The following is a 19,202-nucleotide window of genomic DNA, read 5'->3' on the forward strand; positions in this document are numbered from 1 at the left end:
GAGCATGAAAGCTGAGGTCTGAAGTGACAGACCTCACGCTCCCCAACCAGTCCTGCAGTGCCTCTCTCGCCTCACCCTTCCTATGCCCCAGGGCTTAGGCCCAAGAGAGATGGACGAGGCCAGGGGGGGTACCTAGAGTATCTGGCACCAGCAGCAGACCCTGTATATATATATTATATATATGTTTTATATTTTATTAATGGTGATTTACATTAGGATATGGATATATAAGGCTTGGTGCCTTACCTTTAACACTGCAAAACACCTTTTCACATATAGTTTTCATTTTTACGCTGTATTATATAAGCACCCTTATGAGTCACATTTTATATAAGAGATCATTCCAAAGATGATGATATACGAGTCCACAATAGAATACTTGTTGTGAGAGTTGTTATATATATATATATATATATATATATATATAACATCATTTACTCTCCTATCTCTCTTTACTAAAATAATTTATCTTAAATCCTAAATGATACATATAAACGTATTGAGTTTGAATCAAAGAGAAATTGAATATAAACCCGCCAATAGATGGTACATGGATCCATCAAAGCTTACTAGAGCGTTTTCAGGGTGAGGCAGGTCTCTGCGGGAGTAAACTAGGAGACCCCCCCTAAAAATATAATTTTACATATATTGGTGGCGACTATACTGTTTAATTGAAAAAAAAACTGGAGATCAGATGAGATTCCAGTATGGAATACTACATTGGAACAACTTATATGGCAATGCAGAATAGAGAGGGGTGGCGGCTACGGTCATAATCTAAAAAATTATGATTACAATTATTGGGCGAAGAACCTGGCCCAGTATCTAGAGTAAAAAATAAGATGATGGAAACTGTAGTATCTAGGTGTCGCTTGGCTAATTTGGCACATTAACCCCATTCCCTAAAAGTCATGTCATGTTTTGTTTTGTTGATTGGAAGCTCTTTTCTTTCTCTATGTTTAGAGCAGAAAGGCACAGATTGAGAGGAAAGCCCTATCAGTTATTGATCTGCAGCATTGCTACATATTTTCTTTAGCATCTTATGCACACCACATAGTTGACATACACCAACTAACCTGAGCTTGCATGTAAATTCAACATTTCAGATTTTAATTCACTTTGCAGCATGACAAGCTGGCTTATCTCACCTACAAATCTTGGCTTACCTTAAAATTCAAGTTTACATACTCACACTTTGTATTAAGATTAGTTTAATGCCTTTCAAGAGAATTCACAGAAAGGTCTTTTTTGTACCCCTTTTGGATAACATTTTCTTCTTTTTAATGATATTCAGCTATTCACTCCAGTATAAAGTATGACAAACTATGCTGCCCATTTTTTTTTTAAATGAACAATTAACAGTATCCCTTCCTCTTACACAAAATTAATATGAGAAAAGGAAACAAATGATCTAAGCATGGTGTGAATCTGCAGCATATGTGCATACATATGAATTTGTCCTTTAATGAATCGACTTTCCTTATGTCTGAGGATATCAGTTAGCTAATTGGCTACCATGACAACCAATCGTGCAAACAATTTTAATAATCTGTACCTACCTGTTCAGGAAATTGAGCAGTCAAGTTGTACAGTGGGTACAGTACACATTAGCAAAGCAATCTTTATGTTAGGGAGGTAAGTTACAATCTGAGCTCAACCAGGGGTCTTCTTTAGTGTTACAATTGACTAAAAAAAGGAAAAGAAAATTTGGAAACAGATGTACATAACCAATATAGTATCCACATTCAGATTCCATTAGGTGTAGGCTGCCAAGGTTATTTTTTTATTTTTACTTGGTACAAACATTCACATAACATCCTTTCGTCCATTCAAATACAATAATTTTCTCAACTACTCTCCAAAGAGAAACAAACAATTGATATAAAAACAAAAAATTCCAAGATATATGTCCAATCTCAGGCTTCCACCAAATTTGTTGGCAATCAAATTGCATGAACTTCCTTCAGACGATAAAGTGGCAAATGGTTAGTTGGATTCTGAGGGCAAAGTATTTTTGCAAAATGGAAAGTAATTGTTATTACGTAATTAATATCTTGCAGTTACATAAAAAGCTTCATTTTTTTTTTTTTAAATCGGGTTCCTTTTAAAGATTTTGTAACCTTTGAGCCAAAAGTTAACTTTATTTTGACCTTTATAGCCGTGCTCCACTATTAGCAATTATATATATATATATATATATATATATATATATATAAAAAAAAACAAATAAAATTCAGCAGGAGGAAAATACTTTAAAATATTTTTAACCAAGTAAAAATAACTAATAACATGTAGCAATAGCCCACTCAGCTTTTTAACCAAGGGCAGTATGGTTCAGAGAGGAACGGTGGCAGAATATCCATTCAAATGAATAAAAACTCAGATCTGTTGGGTTTTGCTACTGTTGTGATGTCTAGAAGAAAATATCATACAAAAAAAAAAATAAAAAAAAAGACACTACATCTCGCATTAACAGATTAAAAAAAAAAATCAAAAAAAACTACTGTTATGTTGACTTAACCCCAAAATAACAGAGACTGGCTTATATAACACATCAATATTTCAGTTTATGGGTTGTAAGAATTACAGCTCCAATCAGAAAGCATACAGATTTTCCCAGTGAGTTGGGGGTCACATATTCAGTTCTATAAAAGTGCTGGATGCCAGTTGGATAAGAGCTGGCAGATGAGAGTTTGCACCCAGATTTGTGACAGGGTGATAAAAACAATAATCACAGTGCCCCCTATTGTGGGGAGTCAGTCACTGATGAGTCTAGGTTATCCCTGAAGAAAATAGTTCTGGGTGTTGCTTGTTTTGTCCTGCTTCTGCTCAGCTATCAATCATTTCTGACAATTCTAATAAGAGGTCATCTTCATCTTTGCCAGGGTCCAGGTCAATTTCTGCCTCCAATTTCCCATCGGAGATCTCCCAGATGAGACTATCAAACTCATCCTCTGCGGACAGTGACGGTTTGGCTGTGGAAGTGCTGCTGGCTCTGCGGATTTTTCCTACAACTTGTGGAGTGGTGGCGCAACTTGCCTCCGGAACAGGAAGATCCAAACTAGAGGAGACAAGAGGGAGATGTTTATTTCCACACTTTATATGTGTATAATGTTATCAGGGCCTCGAGTGCTGCAAATATGCCAGAGATTATCACTTTATCTTTGCCTGAAAACAAGTAGTTTAATGAATAATTGAGATGCCTGTGCTTATGGTGGGATACTTCAAGACTGTGGACTGTTTGCACTCTTCAAGGACTGGGATAGATTATTCTTGCTTTATCATTTATATGCATTGAGAACAATGCATTGTCATTCAAATGGATAGAATAATGTAATAGTTGGGGCATAGAATTGTATACATTGTTACACTGGAAGCTACAAATATATACCATATTTGCTCGATTATAAGACAAGGTCTTATAATCGGGGTCATCTTTTAATCAGACCGGAGCGCTGCAGGGGACCTGGATCCTCCTGTTTTATGTGTGTGTTTAGCCGGGGCAGCGTGTAGACTTCTACGCGATTTGCGTAGACAACTTCCGCTGCAGCCGGAAGGAGGTGCGGTTAGCAGTGGAGGTTGTCTGCGTCCATCGCGCAGACCTTCCCCGTCTGTCAGTGAGGAGAGTTCCCTGCACCGGTGTCAGAGATCAGAGTTCCCCGCACCGGTGGACGCAGACAACCCCCGCTGCTAACCACACCTCCTTCCGGCTGCAGGGGAAGTTGACGTTTGCGCGAATTGCGTAGACGTCTACACGCTGCCCCAACCACACACCCGGGAATCTGAAGCACTGGTAAGTTTGGGGTTGGGAGTGCTAAATGGGGGGCATAAGGCATTTCTGTAGGCAGAGTGCTCTATGAAATGCCTTTTAACCCTCTATATGCCACTCTGCCTCCTGAAATGCCCTACACCTCCCTATAAGCCACTCTGCCCCATAATATGCCTTTTAACCCCCTAAATGCCAGAGTGGCATATAGGGGGAATAAGGCATTTCTAGAAGCAGAGTGGAACATAGGGGGGTCAAAAGGCATATCATGGGGCACAGTGGCATGTAGGGGGTATAAGGCATTTCTAGGGCAGAGTGGCAAGCCTGGGGCAGATGTGCATAACCGGGGGGCAGGTTGGAAAATAAAAGGAAATAAAAACAATATTTTTCTCAATCATAGCCTTTATTTTAAAAATAGTTTACATGAACTAACATTTACTGGTAAAACTGTTTCAGGCTTTTTTCCCTAAATTAATATTCAGATTGGGGGGGGGGTCGTCTTATAATCAGGGTTATAAATATGCTATATAAATTAAAAAAAACTGAAATTGTATGTCTCCAGGCTAACCCCATCTAACATTCCTGTTGATCAAATATCCTAGCATTTGGTTGGTCAGATTAAAGTATATGAAGCTCTAATACATTTCTTACAGCAAAATGTAATTTTTTGCTTAAATCAAAACTACGTAGTGAAAACTTTTAAACATTTTCTTCTTGCTTTATTTTCTGCATGTGCATAGTGATGTAAAGCTACACACAATTTATGAGACCAACACACTGACATCAGACAGAGATATAGGGAAGAAAGATATGCCCGTACATATTGGCAACCTCATATGTACATAGAAACAAAACTTGTTTTCAGGCTAACATGGTACATAAGTTATTCTGTGTTGGCAAAAATATTATTTAAAAGATATGGCTATCAAGGTTTAACAATACTTTTAATTTTATTTAAGATTTATGAACTGAGGCCCGTTTTACCTTTCTTTATGTTGTTTGGGTGACAACTTGCTGCCAGAGGATTCTTCCATAGGCGAGGCTTCTGTCGTAATCTGTTGCTGGAATATATGAAATACATGAGCGATAAGCACTAAGCAGACGTAGGGATTTATATCTATAGCTCTTCATAATTCTTTGGTTTTATTAAGCATAGTTAATTCAAGTCTTGTTTTAAGTATATGACAATTAACACAGCACTTTACACAATAGGGGGATGAAACAGAAGTTATGGTGCTCCATTATCTCAATGAAAAACACACAAACTAATGTACTAACAACTTCTATTCTTCTGAGCAGGCTTTCCACATGATTTTGGAGTATTTTTTGTGGGAAAATTTATCCAGTAGATTATTTGTGAGGTCAGGCACCATTGTTAGACAAGAAGGACTGGCTCGCAATCTCCATTCCAGTTCATCCCAAAGGTGTTTGATGGGGTTGAGGTCAGAGCTCTGTCATCCAACCATGTCTTTATGGACCTTGCTTTGTGCACTGGGGCACAGTCATGCTGCAATAGAAAAGGGTCTTTGCCAAACTGTTCCCACATAGCATTGTCTAAAATGTCTTGGTATGCTGAAGCATTAATATTTGTCTTTACTTTGCACAAAGCAAGGTCTGTAAAGGCATTGTTGGATGCCTTCGGTGTGGAAGAACTTGACTGGCCCACTCTGAGCCCTGACCTCAACATTGAACACCTCTGGGATGAACTGTAACAGAGATTGCAATCCAGGCCTTCTCATCCAACATTAGTACCTGGCCTCATAAATGCTCTACTGGATGAATGGGCAAAACATTCCCACAGAAACACTCCAAGATCTTGTGGAAAGCGTCCCCAGAAGAGTGGAAGCTGTTATAGCTGTGGCGGGGGGGACAACAACATATTAATGTCAGACAAATTCCCAAGCTGGTGTATTGCTCAGTCATTCCAATACTTTTGTTCACATAGTGTATAAACTAGCATCCATGAAGTTATACATCCCTTTGAAGAAAATGCCACCGGAGTCTAAAAAATATGTAACTTTACACTTTTCCTATGTGGCCTGAGTCAACCAATGACCTTCTAGTTTACTACGGACACAGACAGGACCAAATTCAGTCTCCAGAGGATAAGGCAATCGAAACAGGTTAAGAAAATGTACCATTTATCATGAGATATTGACTTACTATAGAGGCTTTATTAGTATTTTCTTCTACCGTTACAGGTACACCATTAGTTGCGCTCAGGGGTCTCACAGAAGCCAACGACAGGCTCTCTTGTGCTTTCCTTTTCACTGCACTTTTGACTGGCGAGTGATTTTTCATCATAAGCTGCTCCACATTAACCTTTGCTTTTCCTGAAAACAGAAAATGAAATCCAATAGTGGCATCATTAAAACAAGTATTGTCTCCCTGTTTACGTAATCGTACCTAACGACTGATGTGCTGTGACTGATGGCAAAAGCCACACAACGCATAAACAAATGTGAAAAAAGTTGAACCATTTTGTCAAAGTTGTAAAAAATTCGAAAACTGTCAATATTTAAAAGTAACACAAACTTTGGATATCTAACACTGATAGCAATTGAATCCACATAAAAATAAGGCCACTGGGGTCATGTAATTAATTGCAGGTGTTTGGCTATTGGCCACCACACACAGGAACAGGACCTACTATGTAGAGAAAGAACAAATTTGTACATATAGTGGATTTTACAAAACCTAATTTTGTTCTTCACTTGATCACTAGTCTGCATGTGAATTTCTAGCTAGGTTAAAGAGAAACATTTAGATGTCCTTTAACAATGACCTTTACAAAGTTGTCAACCTGTTGCATGTATGCTGAAAATTGAAATAGGCAAGGGAAAGTCTGGAGGCAAAGCGTGAGATAAACTAAGGCAACAGTCAGCATTTATAGCCATTGATGATCTACGGTGCCTTGCTCTATGAAAATGACTACAGCTGTCTCTTGTGATAGAGATTTAATTAAAGTATTTGGGGCCGACGATATTATCTGAAGAACAAAAAAAAGGTCAATTAGATGCTTCCTACCAACATACAAAACAAAGGACTGATTACCTACGACAGAACCAATCAATAACAAAAATTAGAAAAGCAAGGCACGCACACCAGGAAAAACGCAATTAATTATTTTTGTTGATTTTAAAAGTGCGTGCTTGGAGTTTACTTAGAAATAGTTTTCTAGCGTTAGACTAGTTCAATATGTAACATTAAAGCAATGTCCTTCTGACATTCTGACAATGGATGTGACACTTAAGGCTATTTAAAATGTTTATGTATATCACAGGTTTTACATTGGTTTTTAAGCGAAAGATGAAATTCTGTTTCCTTTCCCTTGTACTGTACCTTTTATTTTTTTCTTGGGGGTCTTTAAGTTGGGTTTCCTGGACTGTACCAAGTCATCACCAGTAGGCATCTCGACAACGGGAGGCGTAGTTGAATGGTCTATAGGATGCATTTCGACATCGACTTTTTCTGCCAGACTCTTCTCCCTCTGCTGTTCTTCTGGCAATGGCTGGATAGGTACATAGATAGGTGTATTAGTATTCAAGTGACAAAATTCAACAGTATACAGCCAAAAACATGATGAAAGTGAAGACGCGCAAACCGGAGAGCAGCACCTTATATACCTAAAGACGAGATCCCACAAGTGTGAGACATTGAAAAATCCTATAAGCATCACAAGCTCTAGCAGTTGCACACATGTTAAACAAAATATGATATGCACCTTCTGCCTGCATCGTTTAACAAGGGCAGGTAAAACAGAGGGGTCAAGTAAATAAACCATTCTGAACAAAGGTATTGTAAAACTAAAAAAAAAAGAACTGATTTTGGTCCGAGTCTCAATGTCAGGAAAAACTGTCAATTTCTGTGTTTGAGCCCATTTATGTTATTAGTGTGAGTGGAGGTAGAGTGTATTTCATGTTAACTGGCAGTCTGCATGCAAATGTAACATTCCTGACCTTGCCAAACATTATACATATATAAGAAGTTTGAAAAGTAAATATTAAGTAAAAGATACAGCAAAGTAAAAAAAAAAGTTTCAAAAAGTTCTCACCATAACAGGCTCTTTTTCTTGAGTTTTAGTGGTTCTTGGTTCTGTTCTTTGGTCAAGGTTTGTATCTATAGTCACAACAAAAAGAAAAATTATTTCTTTCGTGGGGTTAAAATAGATCTACGACAAATAATTTCATAGGCAGAGATCTTTGCTCACCAGCTGGTTTTGAAATTCGTAATATTCTTCTGTGGATGGATGGAGGAGATTTGACAGTTTTTTCTTCTTTTTGTGATTTTACACCTAGTTGGAGTCTAAGAGCCTTCTCTCTTCTGATTTCTTCTAAAGTTTTTACTTTGATTTCCTCGGCAGCCTTGGATGTTTCTTTTATCTCCTTAACACTGACTGGGACCCGTGAAATTTTTGTGAATTGATTTTTTTCATCAACACTGTTGCTAGTGTTCTCATCTCTGATAATCTGCGCCTTCTCCTTGTGAGCTCTGATGCTCTGCTTCACTTTATCCTGGACGTCTGGCTTTTGTTTTGTCTTATGTACATCTAAACTTTTATGTGCTTCATCCCCTTGAAGGCCAACCTTCAACGTGTCCTCTAACCAATCACCAGCTGTTTTTCTGTCAACCTTTTGGATTTCCTCTTTAAGTTGCCTCTTTCTCTTTTCTGCTTGTATTTCAGAAAAAGTTTTAACGTGAACAGGAGAGCGACTGGGTGCCAAACTCTGCTTTACCTTTGTGGGATGATCTGGGTGGTCCTTTTTAATGTTAGCTTTTTCTTGACGAATCTCTTCAAGTGTCTTAATATGGAACTTAGCAGCTGGATTGGCAGCTCTCTCTGCAAGATGCAGACAGGTAGTTAGCTACTTGCAGTTACTATACTCAGTAAATTACAGGACATCAAAGAGTTACTACCAAGTGTTTAAGTCAAGTCAAAAGTAGACCAATAGAGAATCTATGTGTAAAATTATACTGCTTTCTTCTTTCCAAAAGATACAACGTGGGTGTGCATGGTTACGGTTCTGTACGTAGGTAGCAGATCATAAGTTTATCAATGGGAACGTTAATGCATTTAGAGGATATCTGGGCTGTTGTGGTAGCCTGTGTTAAAAGAATTTCTAGTACATTTTGCGCAGATATGATACGTTTTAGGCAGGAATGGAAAAAAAAAATGCTTTCAAAAATAGACATGACATGCCTGTCTGTAGTGCTCAGTCTTGCCATTTCCATGATGGGCACATACATACGTTCAGTGTAATAGACACAGACATACTGTATGTGCAAATACTGCGTAGCAAAGGTAATGGTCCCAACAGAGGCTTACAGGAGAACAACCCTTAGCTGATCATAGTACTGAATAATTAAATCTTGCATGAATGTATTAATAAAAAACAGTAGAAACCACCTCGTAAGTTCAACTTCATGACAATACCTGTTTCTGCACTGTTCTGCTCTGCAGGTAACCCCAGCCGATCCTTTACAAAACGGGGAAACTGAACTGCAAAGGGAAAGATGTTAGAGAATTTATAAATGTATATCAATGTTTCTCAGATTAAGGCTCTTGCATTTTACATATTCCTGGATGGATCATAAGTGCTTTGCAAGAGTTGGTGCACTTCAACCTCTATTAAACGTTATTAGGAGGTATAATTTTACATACTTGCCTGATGCCTACTCTCGGCATAAAAGAGTAAAAAGCAAACCAACATTGTACTCGCTTTCATCACAGAATCAAGTGGGAAGAAGCTATACTGGGTCACAAGAGGTGGTTTTAATCTGGACACTGACAGCTGTAACTGCTTTTTAAAGTACCAGACAACTATTAAATGAGTAAATGAGATGCATACAGAAATAGTAGTCCAAATACAATATAAGCAAACAACCTTATGAAAAAAAACAGGTTAGCCATTACATAGCCCGAAAAATTCTCGATATATCTAAAGTAAAGCAAACACATTATTATGGATAATGTACCCGAATGCTGCTCTGGCAAGAGATCAACTAAAGACTACAGAAGCAGTTAAGTACCTTTTTTTGATAGACTTTCGGGGCCACTTTGAGTAGGCATGACCTTCTTTCCGAGTCTCTCAGAGAGATTTTTCTTCACAGGAGGAAGACTATCTCCTTCAGTGACAATTGTTAAAATGAAGAAAGCAAAAAAAAATAAACTATGCTATCAAAAGTTTAAAATCTTACATATGTCAAAATTAATGGAGTGTCATACACAATGCATACTACTTAATCAAGAGACTAACAGATTACAGCCGATAATATAAATCATGAGCCCATGAATTTGCTGTTCACCTAATGAGACGAGAATTGTAGAAGCCAAAATGGGTGCAAAAATGTATAAAAGTATCAAAAAAAGATATCCAGCCTGAGATAGACAAAGCAGAGCAAATATTTGACAAAAACAAAATTACCCAGTGGGCTATCGGGTCCAGATAATTTACGCTTCCCCAATCTCTGGGACAAACTCAGACGTACATTGGATGGGTCTGTTTAAAGAGGAATACAGAAAAATTAGTCACTCGTAACAAACACTTGGAATCAAAACCTAAAGTATCTTTAAAGAGACGACAGAATCGATTGCCCTGTGACAGAGTAATATTCCAGACTAAAATAAAGAAATGGCAATGTGGAAAGCACCGATTATAACTTAGTTACCTTTCTTTTTTGAGAAAGTGACAGTTCGGACTATTGGTAAAACCATTTCAGAAACCTGAGTATCAGAGGGGCCCGTGTTTTGAGCAACCGAGGCGGCTACATCTGCAGGATATAAACGCAGAGAGTCTTTAGCTACATTTAAACCACATCATCTATTAGGTCAATGTATTCATTCTCCATTTGCAAAGTATGTGGCGACAACTCTAGATCTAAAGATCACTATGATAAAGGTATTTGGATCAAGGTATTTGAGAAAGTTATCTTTTATTTATATAGCGGCAACAATTTACACAGCAGCTCTTACAGTATATACATGTAAAAAAGGGCAGGACAAAACTGCCGTTAAGCTTACAAATAATATAATGATCAGACTATTATCAAAACAGTGAAGAGGGGGGGGGGTAAAAAAACAAATTCATGTTGGTAGGTACTCTAAATGATAAAGGTGAAAATTTCTAACCTAAAACATCTAGGTGACACCCACTTTATTTATTAATACTGTACATATCCCATTAATTATCCCATGGTCAATGTGCAATAAATATATTTAAAAAAAAAAAAAAAAAAAAAAAGGCTTTTTTCATAATTAAACTTACGTTCTTGGGCACATTCCCTCACTTTGTGTTTTTTTAACTTTATTTCCTCTAGTGTTTTAATGCCAAAATTCAAACTGTCACCTGCAGAAAAAAAGCTTAATTTCAACCTCTCAAGAAAACGCAAATTCAGAAAGGTATACTATTTGAATTGCCCCTAAAACACAGAAATTAGTTTGTTTATAAAAAGATACATAAATTATGAATTACAAAAAATATTACAAAAACAAAAGTTCTTCAAGTACCTGTTGTAATACCTGATTTTCTTTGTCTTATATTTCTGTTGTTGGCGTCAATTATTTGTGATTGTTTCATATTTAATTACCTTTCTTAGGTGTTGCTGCTTTTTTTGTAGAGATGCCACGCACACCTTGTTGATTGCCAGGTGACAGGTGCTGCTGACCAGAATTTTTTAAATCTTCTCCTTCTTCGGAAAATTGGTCTGCAAAAAGAGAGCAAGAATTTTTACACTACAGCACAGTATGGTGCTATTCAGTACATTTGTTTTAAACATGATTAATCTAACCTGTGCTGCAATAATGAAGAATATATTTATGTTCGCCAAGGAGAAGAATTTCACACAAAAAATATTAAATTAAATCATATAATCATATAATAGCACACAGCATAAATAGCGGTATCATTGGAAGTGTAATTACCAATTTCTTTGTACTAAGTAAGATTAAAACACTATTTACCACCATCCTCTACATCATTATCCGTAGCATTGATTATGAATGCTGTATTATTTGGAGCTGTAATCACCAATTTCTTTTTTAACATAGAATAAAACACTACTACTCACCATCATCATCTTCATCATCATCTGCAGCATTGATCACCACAGGCGGATGCGTTGGGCTCGGAACATTTTCATTTGCCTCCATTTTTTTTACCCCACGTAACTGTGGTGTGGGAGCCACAGAAATCTTGTTTTGTGCCACTTGTAACTGAGACACTGTGGGTTCAGCCTCTTGGGGTTCAGGCATGGGCAGGAGGGCTGTGGATAAAGTAAAAATCTAAATTATACTTGATTTGAGAACTCAATATTTAGTTTTATTACAAAATTTAAAATTATTATTTTATTTTTTTTTTAATGTAAGCAGACTAGTTTATTTTACTATATTCACTAGACAAGACCTACACAACTGGTGCGCACTGGGGCGTCCCCTTAGGAACAGGCAACACAATATACTGTGTCTCCAACACAGACCATTGTTTCCTGCTTATTTGCCTCTCTTTTAAAGCTCCTGCTATGGACCAGCTACCGCATACCCGCTGCTTCGCAATCATCGCGTTTCCTGGTAAGACATTTCTACTTAGCATTTCTTGAATGCTAAAATACACTACTTTTTACAGTACTGAATTTAAGGCTCAAAGAAAAAAAAATCCATCAGAATTCTCCTTTTACAACTCTTACTTACTCTTGCTGGGAGGTAGAAAGGCTCCATCCACAAAACGCCCTTTGTAATGATAAAAGGCACAGTTGGCTTTCTGGCAGCCGGACATCTGATTTTCCCAGTAGCATGGTATTTCACTTCGTTTCTTCTGCAAAGATTGAAATCCAAATAATTATTTGTAGATGTAATATAATTAACAGTACTTTTAAACTGTATGCCGATATACCAAACTAGCACAGCTGACAAGAAGAAATGTCTGTTTTACAGGGTACATAAAAAGAAACAGCAGGGCATGATTACGCAATGACGATGCAATGCTGCATTAGATAATTGTCCTTCCAACAGCTTTAGTTTTGGACAGAATTTAAAAGATATGGTAGATACTGGCACCTCTATTATGAGGTAAAAGCCTGCAGAGTGCTGGGAAACTTACATCAATAGCCATGTGCCGGAATTTGCAGACCTGACGATAACAGCGTCCTTCTTGCCATAAAGTACACACAGTTTCACTTCCGATTGCAGCCTCACAGTGGCGGAATGGACAGCTGTCCCCCTGCGGGCAAGAACACCACAAATGACTTAATGCTTACCTCTGAACGGGGCAGAGGATATAACGTCAAACTAATCTCAACACATTTACTATGTCGTACTTGTTTTATACTACCACGTACTAAAATAAGAATTATTCACTAAATTAACCTTTCAACATGTTTATTTTTCTTTTTACGTATTTCACATATCAATAAAACGAGTGTTTTATGCACATATGAGATGTAAAATATTTGATGTGTATTATGGTGAACAATTATGGAATGTATAGATTTTAAACTAGTACATTTTTGTAATGCTTGCACCCCAAGTATATGGGCAATGCTGCTTTAGCCTTACTGCCATCATCAATAGCCACCCACAGTTTCCCTTTATGAAATGCAAGATCAGTACCTTGGTGCAGGTGGAGTAGAAGAAAAAGTAACAGTCGTCTCCATGGCCGGACATGTTCGCTAAGATTTCTGTCGATATCAGATAGGGTGTTTTTTTTTTGTTTTGTTTTTTTTCGCCAGAGGTGATCAGGATGTGTACACCTCAATGTGCTAAAATTAAAAAAAAAAAATGCTCACAAATTAATGTTCCATTGTACAAACAATTAGCAAATAAGCACATTAACTAATGTCATTTTATTTTCGAAGACACCTGCTGTGTATTTGTTTATATAAATACTATTTATTCCCACATTTAAATAATTACCTCTATAATTTCAATGGAACTCTCAGTCCTCAATTTCAAATCCTTTCTCCTGTAGGCCGAACGAACCAGCAATTGAAGAGTTAATTTGGGTAAGCAGGCATGGAAAAAAGGGTGTAGTGGCACAAGGCTGATTTTTTTTAAAGGCCTAACAGAACAAGGGGCAGTCCAGTTGAAAATGAAAGTGGAGAGGAGGGGGGGGGGAGCACATATATAATGGGTGGAAAATCCCCAATGTGCTATTAGCAGCTTCTCTACAAACGAAGAGATGACTCTGTGGCAGCCAGTACAAAAAAAAAATCTAGAGAAAAAAATCTTCAGATGAGCAAAACAGAAAAGGTGTAGCTCAAAATATTTGTATATTAAAAAAAAATGTCCAGTTCTGATTCTTCAAATTCTTCACCTGCGTAGGGAAAAAAAACTCCCCCTCTCTTAAAAACAATAGAGGTAGATAACAATCAAGTGTTATACAGACTGGTTGAAAAACAAAACATAAATCAGAAATTAAAACTGAATGAAACGCCTATAGCTTTTAATTTCCCCAATTGTCAGGTTTAACATGTTGAGTTGTCCTATAAAAAAAACAGATATTTGTTCTATACAAATCAATTGTAAAAAGTGGGCATTACACAACCCTAATTATTTTCATACTCAGAATATCTGATCAAATAAGGATTCAGAACATTTTAAGCATTTGCTTTCCTTTAATAGGCACGTTAGCATTCAGTATGCGATTATAAATGAATCACATTGCTAATTTAAAACGTTAATGGAACTACCTTATTGTTACTCTACATTTGTCGTGCCACAGTGCACTTACTGCCAGTGCTAAACATTAAGGCGATAGTTGTGTCAACCTGGTGATGGGGTATTCTGTGTAGACCAGCGCTGTTCTTGGGAGCACAATAAGGCAAACTGCTCATTTGGGATACAGAAGTCAGGAAAAGCAGACTGCTGCTTCCAACGTGGCTCCCAATCTGCTTTCATCTTACCAATGTTACGGTCCCTTCTAAGACAAGCACTAATCCTGTACTCACACTGAATGAATCCCACGATGTCTGTGGTTTCTGGAAGATATAATATAGGGGAAAAAATACGGTAACATTAAAAATAGCATAATGGTTTGTTTTTTTAATTAATTTTTGAGTTTTTCCAAACCTTCCAAGTACCATATTTACTGATTATTAAAGTTGTTTCTAAAGAAAATAAAATGCATTCTTTCATTAAAGTGGAGAAAACTTGTTTTTTTCCTTAAGACTTCACATTATGTTTCATTTTTCATATATTTAAAAAGTCCCATTATATATGTGTTTATCATAAGAAATAGGTCTCATACTAAAGATAATAAAAACATAAAAATATATATGTAATGAATAGAAAGGTTTTAATATAGTATTCATCAATTAAATATCAGGCAAGTATATTAACTTTATTGATGAATAAATGACAAAACATTGCTCCATTTTATAACTTAAAAATTAACACATGAAAATATTAGTAAATAGTTAATTGATAAATATCAAATGATAAATGGTAACTAATATACACTTACACACTCTTTCATACAGTAAGAGACACACAAGCTATCATATGCTTAGTCACACACGCCAACACCATACACTAATACATGACCATACATTAACACACAAAGCACCATACACTCACACGCCAACAACACTTTTTTTTTTATTTTTTTTATTAGACATTTAATTAAAAAAATTGGTGAGAGTTCCCATTTAACTTTTATTCCCTCAGAATAAAGTTATATAAAGTGCCCTCCACTAATATTGACACCCTTGGTAAATATAAGCAAAGAATGCTGTGAAAAATTGTCTATTGCTTAACCTTGTTATTATATATACATATACACAAAAATATTCTGTTATCTCATGGATATCAAACAATTTGCGAACACAACAGAGGTTTATCCAAAAAAAAAAATAATTATAAAAGTTAAGTATAAAACGTGTGGTACAATTATTGGCATGCTTTTAGTCCATACCCAGAGCTCTTATCATGGCAAAGGGAGGTAGCACAGAATATTATCATATGATGTCTGATGAGGTTAGAGAATACATGGCAAGGCATCTGAGACCATTCCTCCATACAGAATCTCCCCAGACCCTTTTAAATTTCAAGGGTGATGCTGGTGGACTCTCCTCAGTACACCCCACAGGTTTTCTATGGGGGTTCAAGTCAGGGGACTGGGGTGGCCATGGTAGGACCTTAATGTGGTCAATAAACCACTTGTGTTAATTTTGATGTATGTTTTGGACCCTTGCTGGAAGATCACAAACCACAGGCAATTTTAAGATGTAGTTGGAGGCAGGTTGGAGTGTTCTAACAAAATGTCCAGGTCCTCTGGCAGGAAAAAAAGCCCCAAAACATTGAAGAGCCACTACCATATTTATCCGTGGGCATGAGGTACGTACGTACGTGCGTGCGTGTCTCAAAGCCGCATCTGGTGTTTATTGCCAAAAAGCTCTATTTTAGTTTCATCTGATCATAGGACCCGATCCCATTTGAAGGTCCAACAGTTTCTGGCAAACCAAAGATGGTTGAGTTCGTTTTTGGATTAGAGTAAAGGCTATTGAAACCCTCCCAAACAACTTGTGGTGACGTCGGACTGTAGTTTTGGAGACTTTCTGACCCCAAGACGCAACTAAGTTCTGCAATTCTCCAGCTGTGACCATTTTTTGACCACTCTAACTGCCCTCTTCACTGTGCGTTGAGATAATATAGACAGACGTCCTCTTCCAGGTTGATTCATAACATTTCCAATTGACTGGAACTTGCTTTTTCTAATTTTTCTAATTTTCTAATAGCCAGTTGCAACCTTTTGCCACACATGACAACTATATCCCTTGGTCTCACCCATTGCGATGAACGACAAGGGGAATTTGGCCTATGTAGTACCTAGTATGTACACCCCTGTGAACCAGGAAGTCACAATGTAACAATGTCCTGTTCCTAGTCACCCAGGTGCACTAATATATTTTTCTCATGAGTTCATATGGGTGCTTATATCCGTGGCACACATTTATTCAACTTTTGGGGGGGAGGAGACAAACCTTTTTTGAGTTTGCAATTGCTTGATATTCATGCGGGCTTAATATTTTGGTGTATTTTTGGAAGGAAAAATGGTTAAACAATAAAGACATTTTCACAACACTCTTTAGCTCATATTTACCAAGGGCACTAATGTAAAGAAAAATAAACACTATAACATAACTAGGAACCACAGATTCAAAAATATATTTAGATTTTTTTACCAAATACAAGAACCAAAGAGAGTGGGTGTTAATTTTGACCACTAACCTAATAAAACAGCAATTATGATTTGTACCCTAACAGGGTGACAAGGAAGTATCCATTCCCGATACATAGCACTATGAGAGCTCTGATATAATACAGAGGAATACAAAAGTTAAATAGCTAAATAACTATATGGAACATACATTTAGGAAGCAGATCAATATAAGATGGCACAGCCATGGGAAGCCCAGAAACTCTCACCCCAACCAGCAAGAGCAGCCCAGTAACAGTATGGTGACCATGCACACCATTCAGTGCTGACCAGCACACATTTATCAAAAAGAGACTGCAACGAAAGCCTATAGAGCAGAAAAAGGACCCACAGAAGCTCTGAAGGTGTAAACGCTTAATTCACCATACTAGTGGTCTGGATTCGAATTGTTTAAAATAAAGAGTAAAAAAAGAATTCAAACTACATGTTTGAATGAGCTGCAACCTCCAAAACGTGTCAATCGCGGACGAACAACCCCTATGAAAAGTTATTACAAACGGCTCAAGATACTTTGGCTACACATGGTACGCAAACGTAAACAAATGAGGCCTAACCACATCTACGGTGCCTCGGCCTTAACAGATCCTGCACGCCGGATTAGGCCGCAAATTACGACTCCTGACATCGACCTGCCCAAAAACCCTAAATAAGAGGCCGAAATATATTTCTAAAATAAGCTTCTTCACAACATTCCATACCAAGCTTCTCGTAAACCGAAGTTTCCTTTACCTCTTCTCACATCGACTTCCGCAATGCCCGCCTCAAACATGACGTATATCCGGTAAACAAATTAGGAAGGGGAGTCGAAATGGCAGGAGTGTACGGTTTGCCAGTACTCGACATGGCCGATTAGGCGTCATTTGGTTAAACATGTTGAGAAATGTAAAGGTATTAGTATGTTGTGTTTTTATAATGAAAAAGTCAGGTTTCCGGCTATTAGTTCCCGGGGCATTTTTTAAGATTGCGTCTAAGTATATTTGATCACGGATATAATGTTATTGCTGCTTAGTCACGTGGCCGCACCACCATCGATTTATGGGTTATCTTAATATTTTCAGTACGTCGTGTGCTGAAGTCATCTAGAAACTTCCTAATAATTTGAATATGCATGCGTTTATTTACTGATGAATTAGAAGACAAAATTTACTTATCTAATTTAAGGACAAGTAGTTCTTCCTTTCATAATTATAAACACCATCATCAACACCTGAAGGACCAGGGTGTTTTTTTTTTGCAACCTTCGCAACCTTCGCTTGTGTTTAGTTGTAATTTTCTTCTCTCCTATTTAGTCTACCCATACAACATATATATTGGGTTTTCTTTTCAGAAGAAGGGCTTTCTTCAGATACCATTTTTGATCATATCATATAACTTCCTATTAAATATAATGGTGAAAATTGTAATTTTTATTCTCACTTTTATTTGAAAAATAGTTTACTCATCTACCTGCTAAATATATTATACTATGTGTCCTGAGTTTAGAAATACCCAGCGGTTTATGTTTTTTGCAAGTTATAGGGTTATAAGTACAACTAGCATTTTGCTACTTCAAAACCATTTTTACCCAAATATGGTCATTCTGTCCCATGTGCTATTTGGGACATCTTTGAAGCCGGCCAATGCAATTTACCCCATCAAACCATAGATTTCTGAAAACTAGACACCCCAAGGTATTTAAAAATGCTTATATTTTAACACTTCCCATCCACTAAGTCTACTACCACCCTTTGTGGTAGTAATTTATTTTGTGTTTTTCATCACACAATTTGTAATACAGGTGTGAATTTGCAGAAGTCACAGACAAACAACACTTCAATATGTCTTCAGCAACATCTCCCGAATTCAGTGAAACCCCCATGCACTGGTTTGTCTGGATGTTTGGTGGTAAGAGGCCACATTTGGGAGGTGTGCTTTTCCCATTTTTACATTAGACCAGTTTGCATCTATGCCTTATTTGAGACATCTTTGAACCTGGCCAATTCAGTTTACCCTAAAAAAATTTGAAATTGTAATATTTTAATTTTGTCCATGTAAAGATATTTGGGAAGGTATTGCGCTATTTTTTATATATATATATTTTTTGTCTTTTTGTTACATTGTGTTGGAACTGGAACGTTCCCCTGAAGGCGACATCACTAAATAATTATTTTAAAATGTTACCACATTTTAAATTTTTTTTTTTTTTTAAACTATTTTGTATTTTTTTCCCACTTTTTAATTTCTTT

General features: G+C 37.0%; 1 protein-coding gene across 1 annotated transcript; it reads right to left on the minus strand.

Annotated features, from left to right (window-relative positions):
* Positions 1 to 2,829: 2,829 nt before the first annotated feature.
* LOC149287917 (zinc finger CCCH domain-containing protein 11A-like) lies at positions 2,830 to 13,424 on the minus strand. Its single transcript, XM_089492278.1, has 16 exons — positions 13,371 to 13,424; positions 12,862 to 12,981; positions 12,453 to 12,576; positions 11,834 to 12,028; positions 11,354 to 11,470; positions 11,032 to 11,112; positions 10,436 to 10,537; positions 10,218 to 10,266; positions 9,797 to 9,906; positions 9,201 to 9,266; positions 7,977 to 8,606; positions 7,821 to 7,885; positions 7,109 to 7,277; positions 5,930 to 6,099; positions 4,751 to 4,827; positions 2,830 to 3,061 (listed from the first exon to the last, which is right to left on the minus strand). The coding sequence occupies exons 1-16, from the start codon at positions 13,422 to 13,424 to the stop codon at positions 2,830 to 2,832; spliced, it is 2,361 nt and encodes a 786-aa protein (XP_089348404.1).
* Between the last annotated feature and the right edge of the window lie 5,778 nt (positions 13,425 to 19,202).

This window comes from Sceloporus occidentalis, unplaced genomic scaffold, assembly GCF_023333645.1.
Source record: "Sceloporus occidentalis isolate IW3139 unplaced genomic scaffold, rSceOcc1.0.p SCAF_55, whole genome shotgun sequence".
Lineage (NCBI taxonomy): Eukaryota > Metazoa > Chordata > Lepidosauria > Squamata > Phrynosomatidae > Sceloporus > Sceloporus occidentalis.

Excerpts from the sequence above, each read along its gene's own strand:
- LOC149287917 (XM_089492278.1), bottom strand. The coding sequence starts at position 13,424 with ATGTCCGGCCATGGAGACGACTGTTACTTTTTCTTCTACTCCACCTGC. Across the intron at positions 9,907-10,217 it reads CAGAGATTGGGGAAGCGTAA|AATTGTCACTGAAGGAGATA; the intron begins ATTATCTGGACC and ends CTTCATTTTAAC. Across the intron at positions 6,100-7,108 it reads CCCCAAGAAAAAAATAAAAG|GAAAAGCAAAGGTTAATGTG; the intron begins GTACAGTACAAG and ends TTCTGTTTTCAG.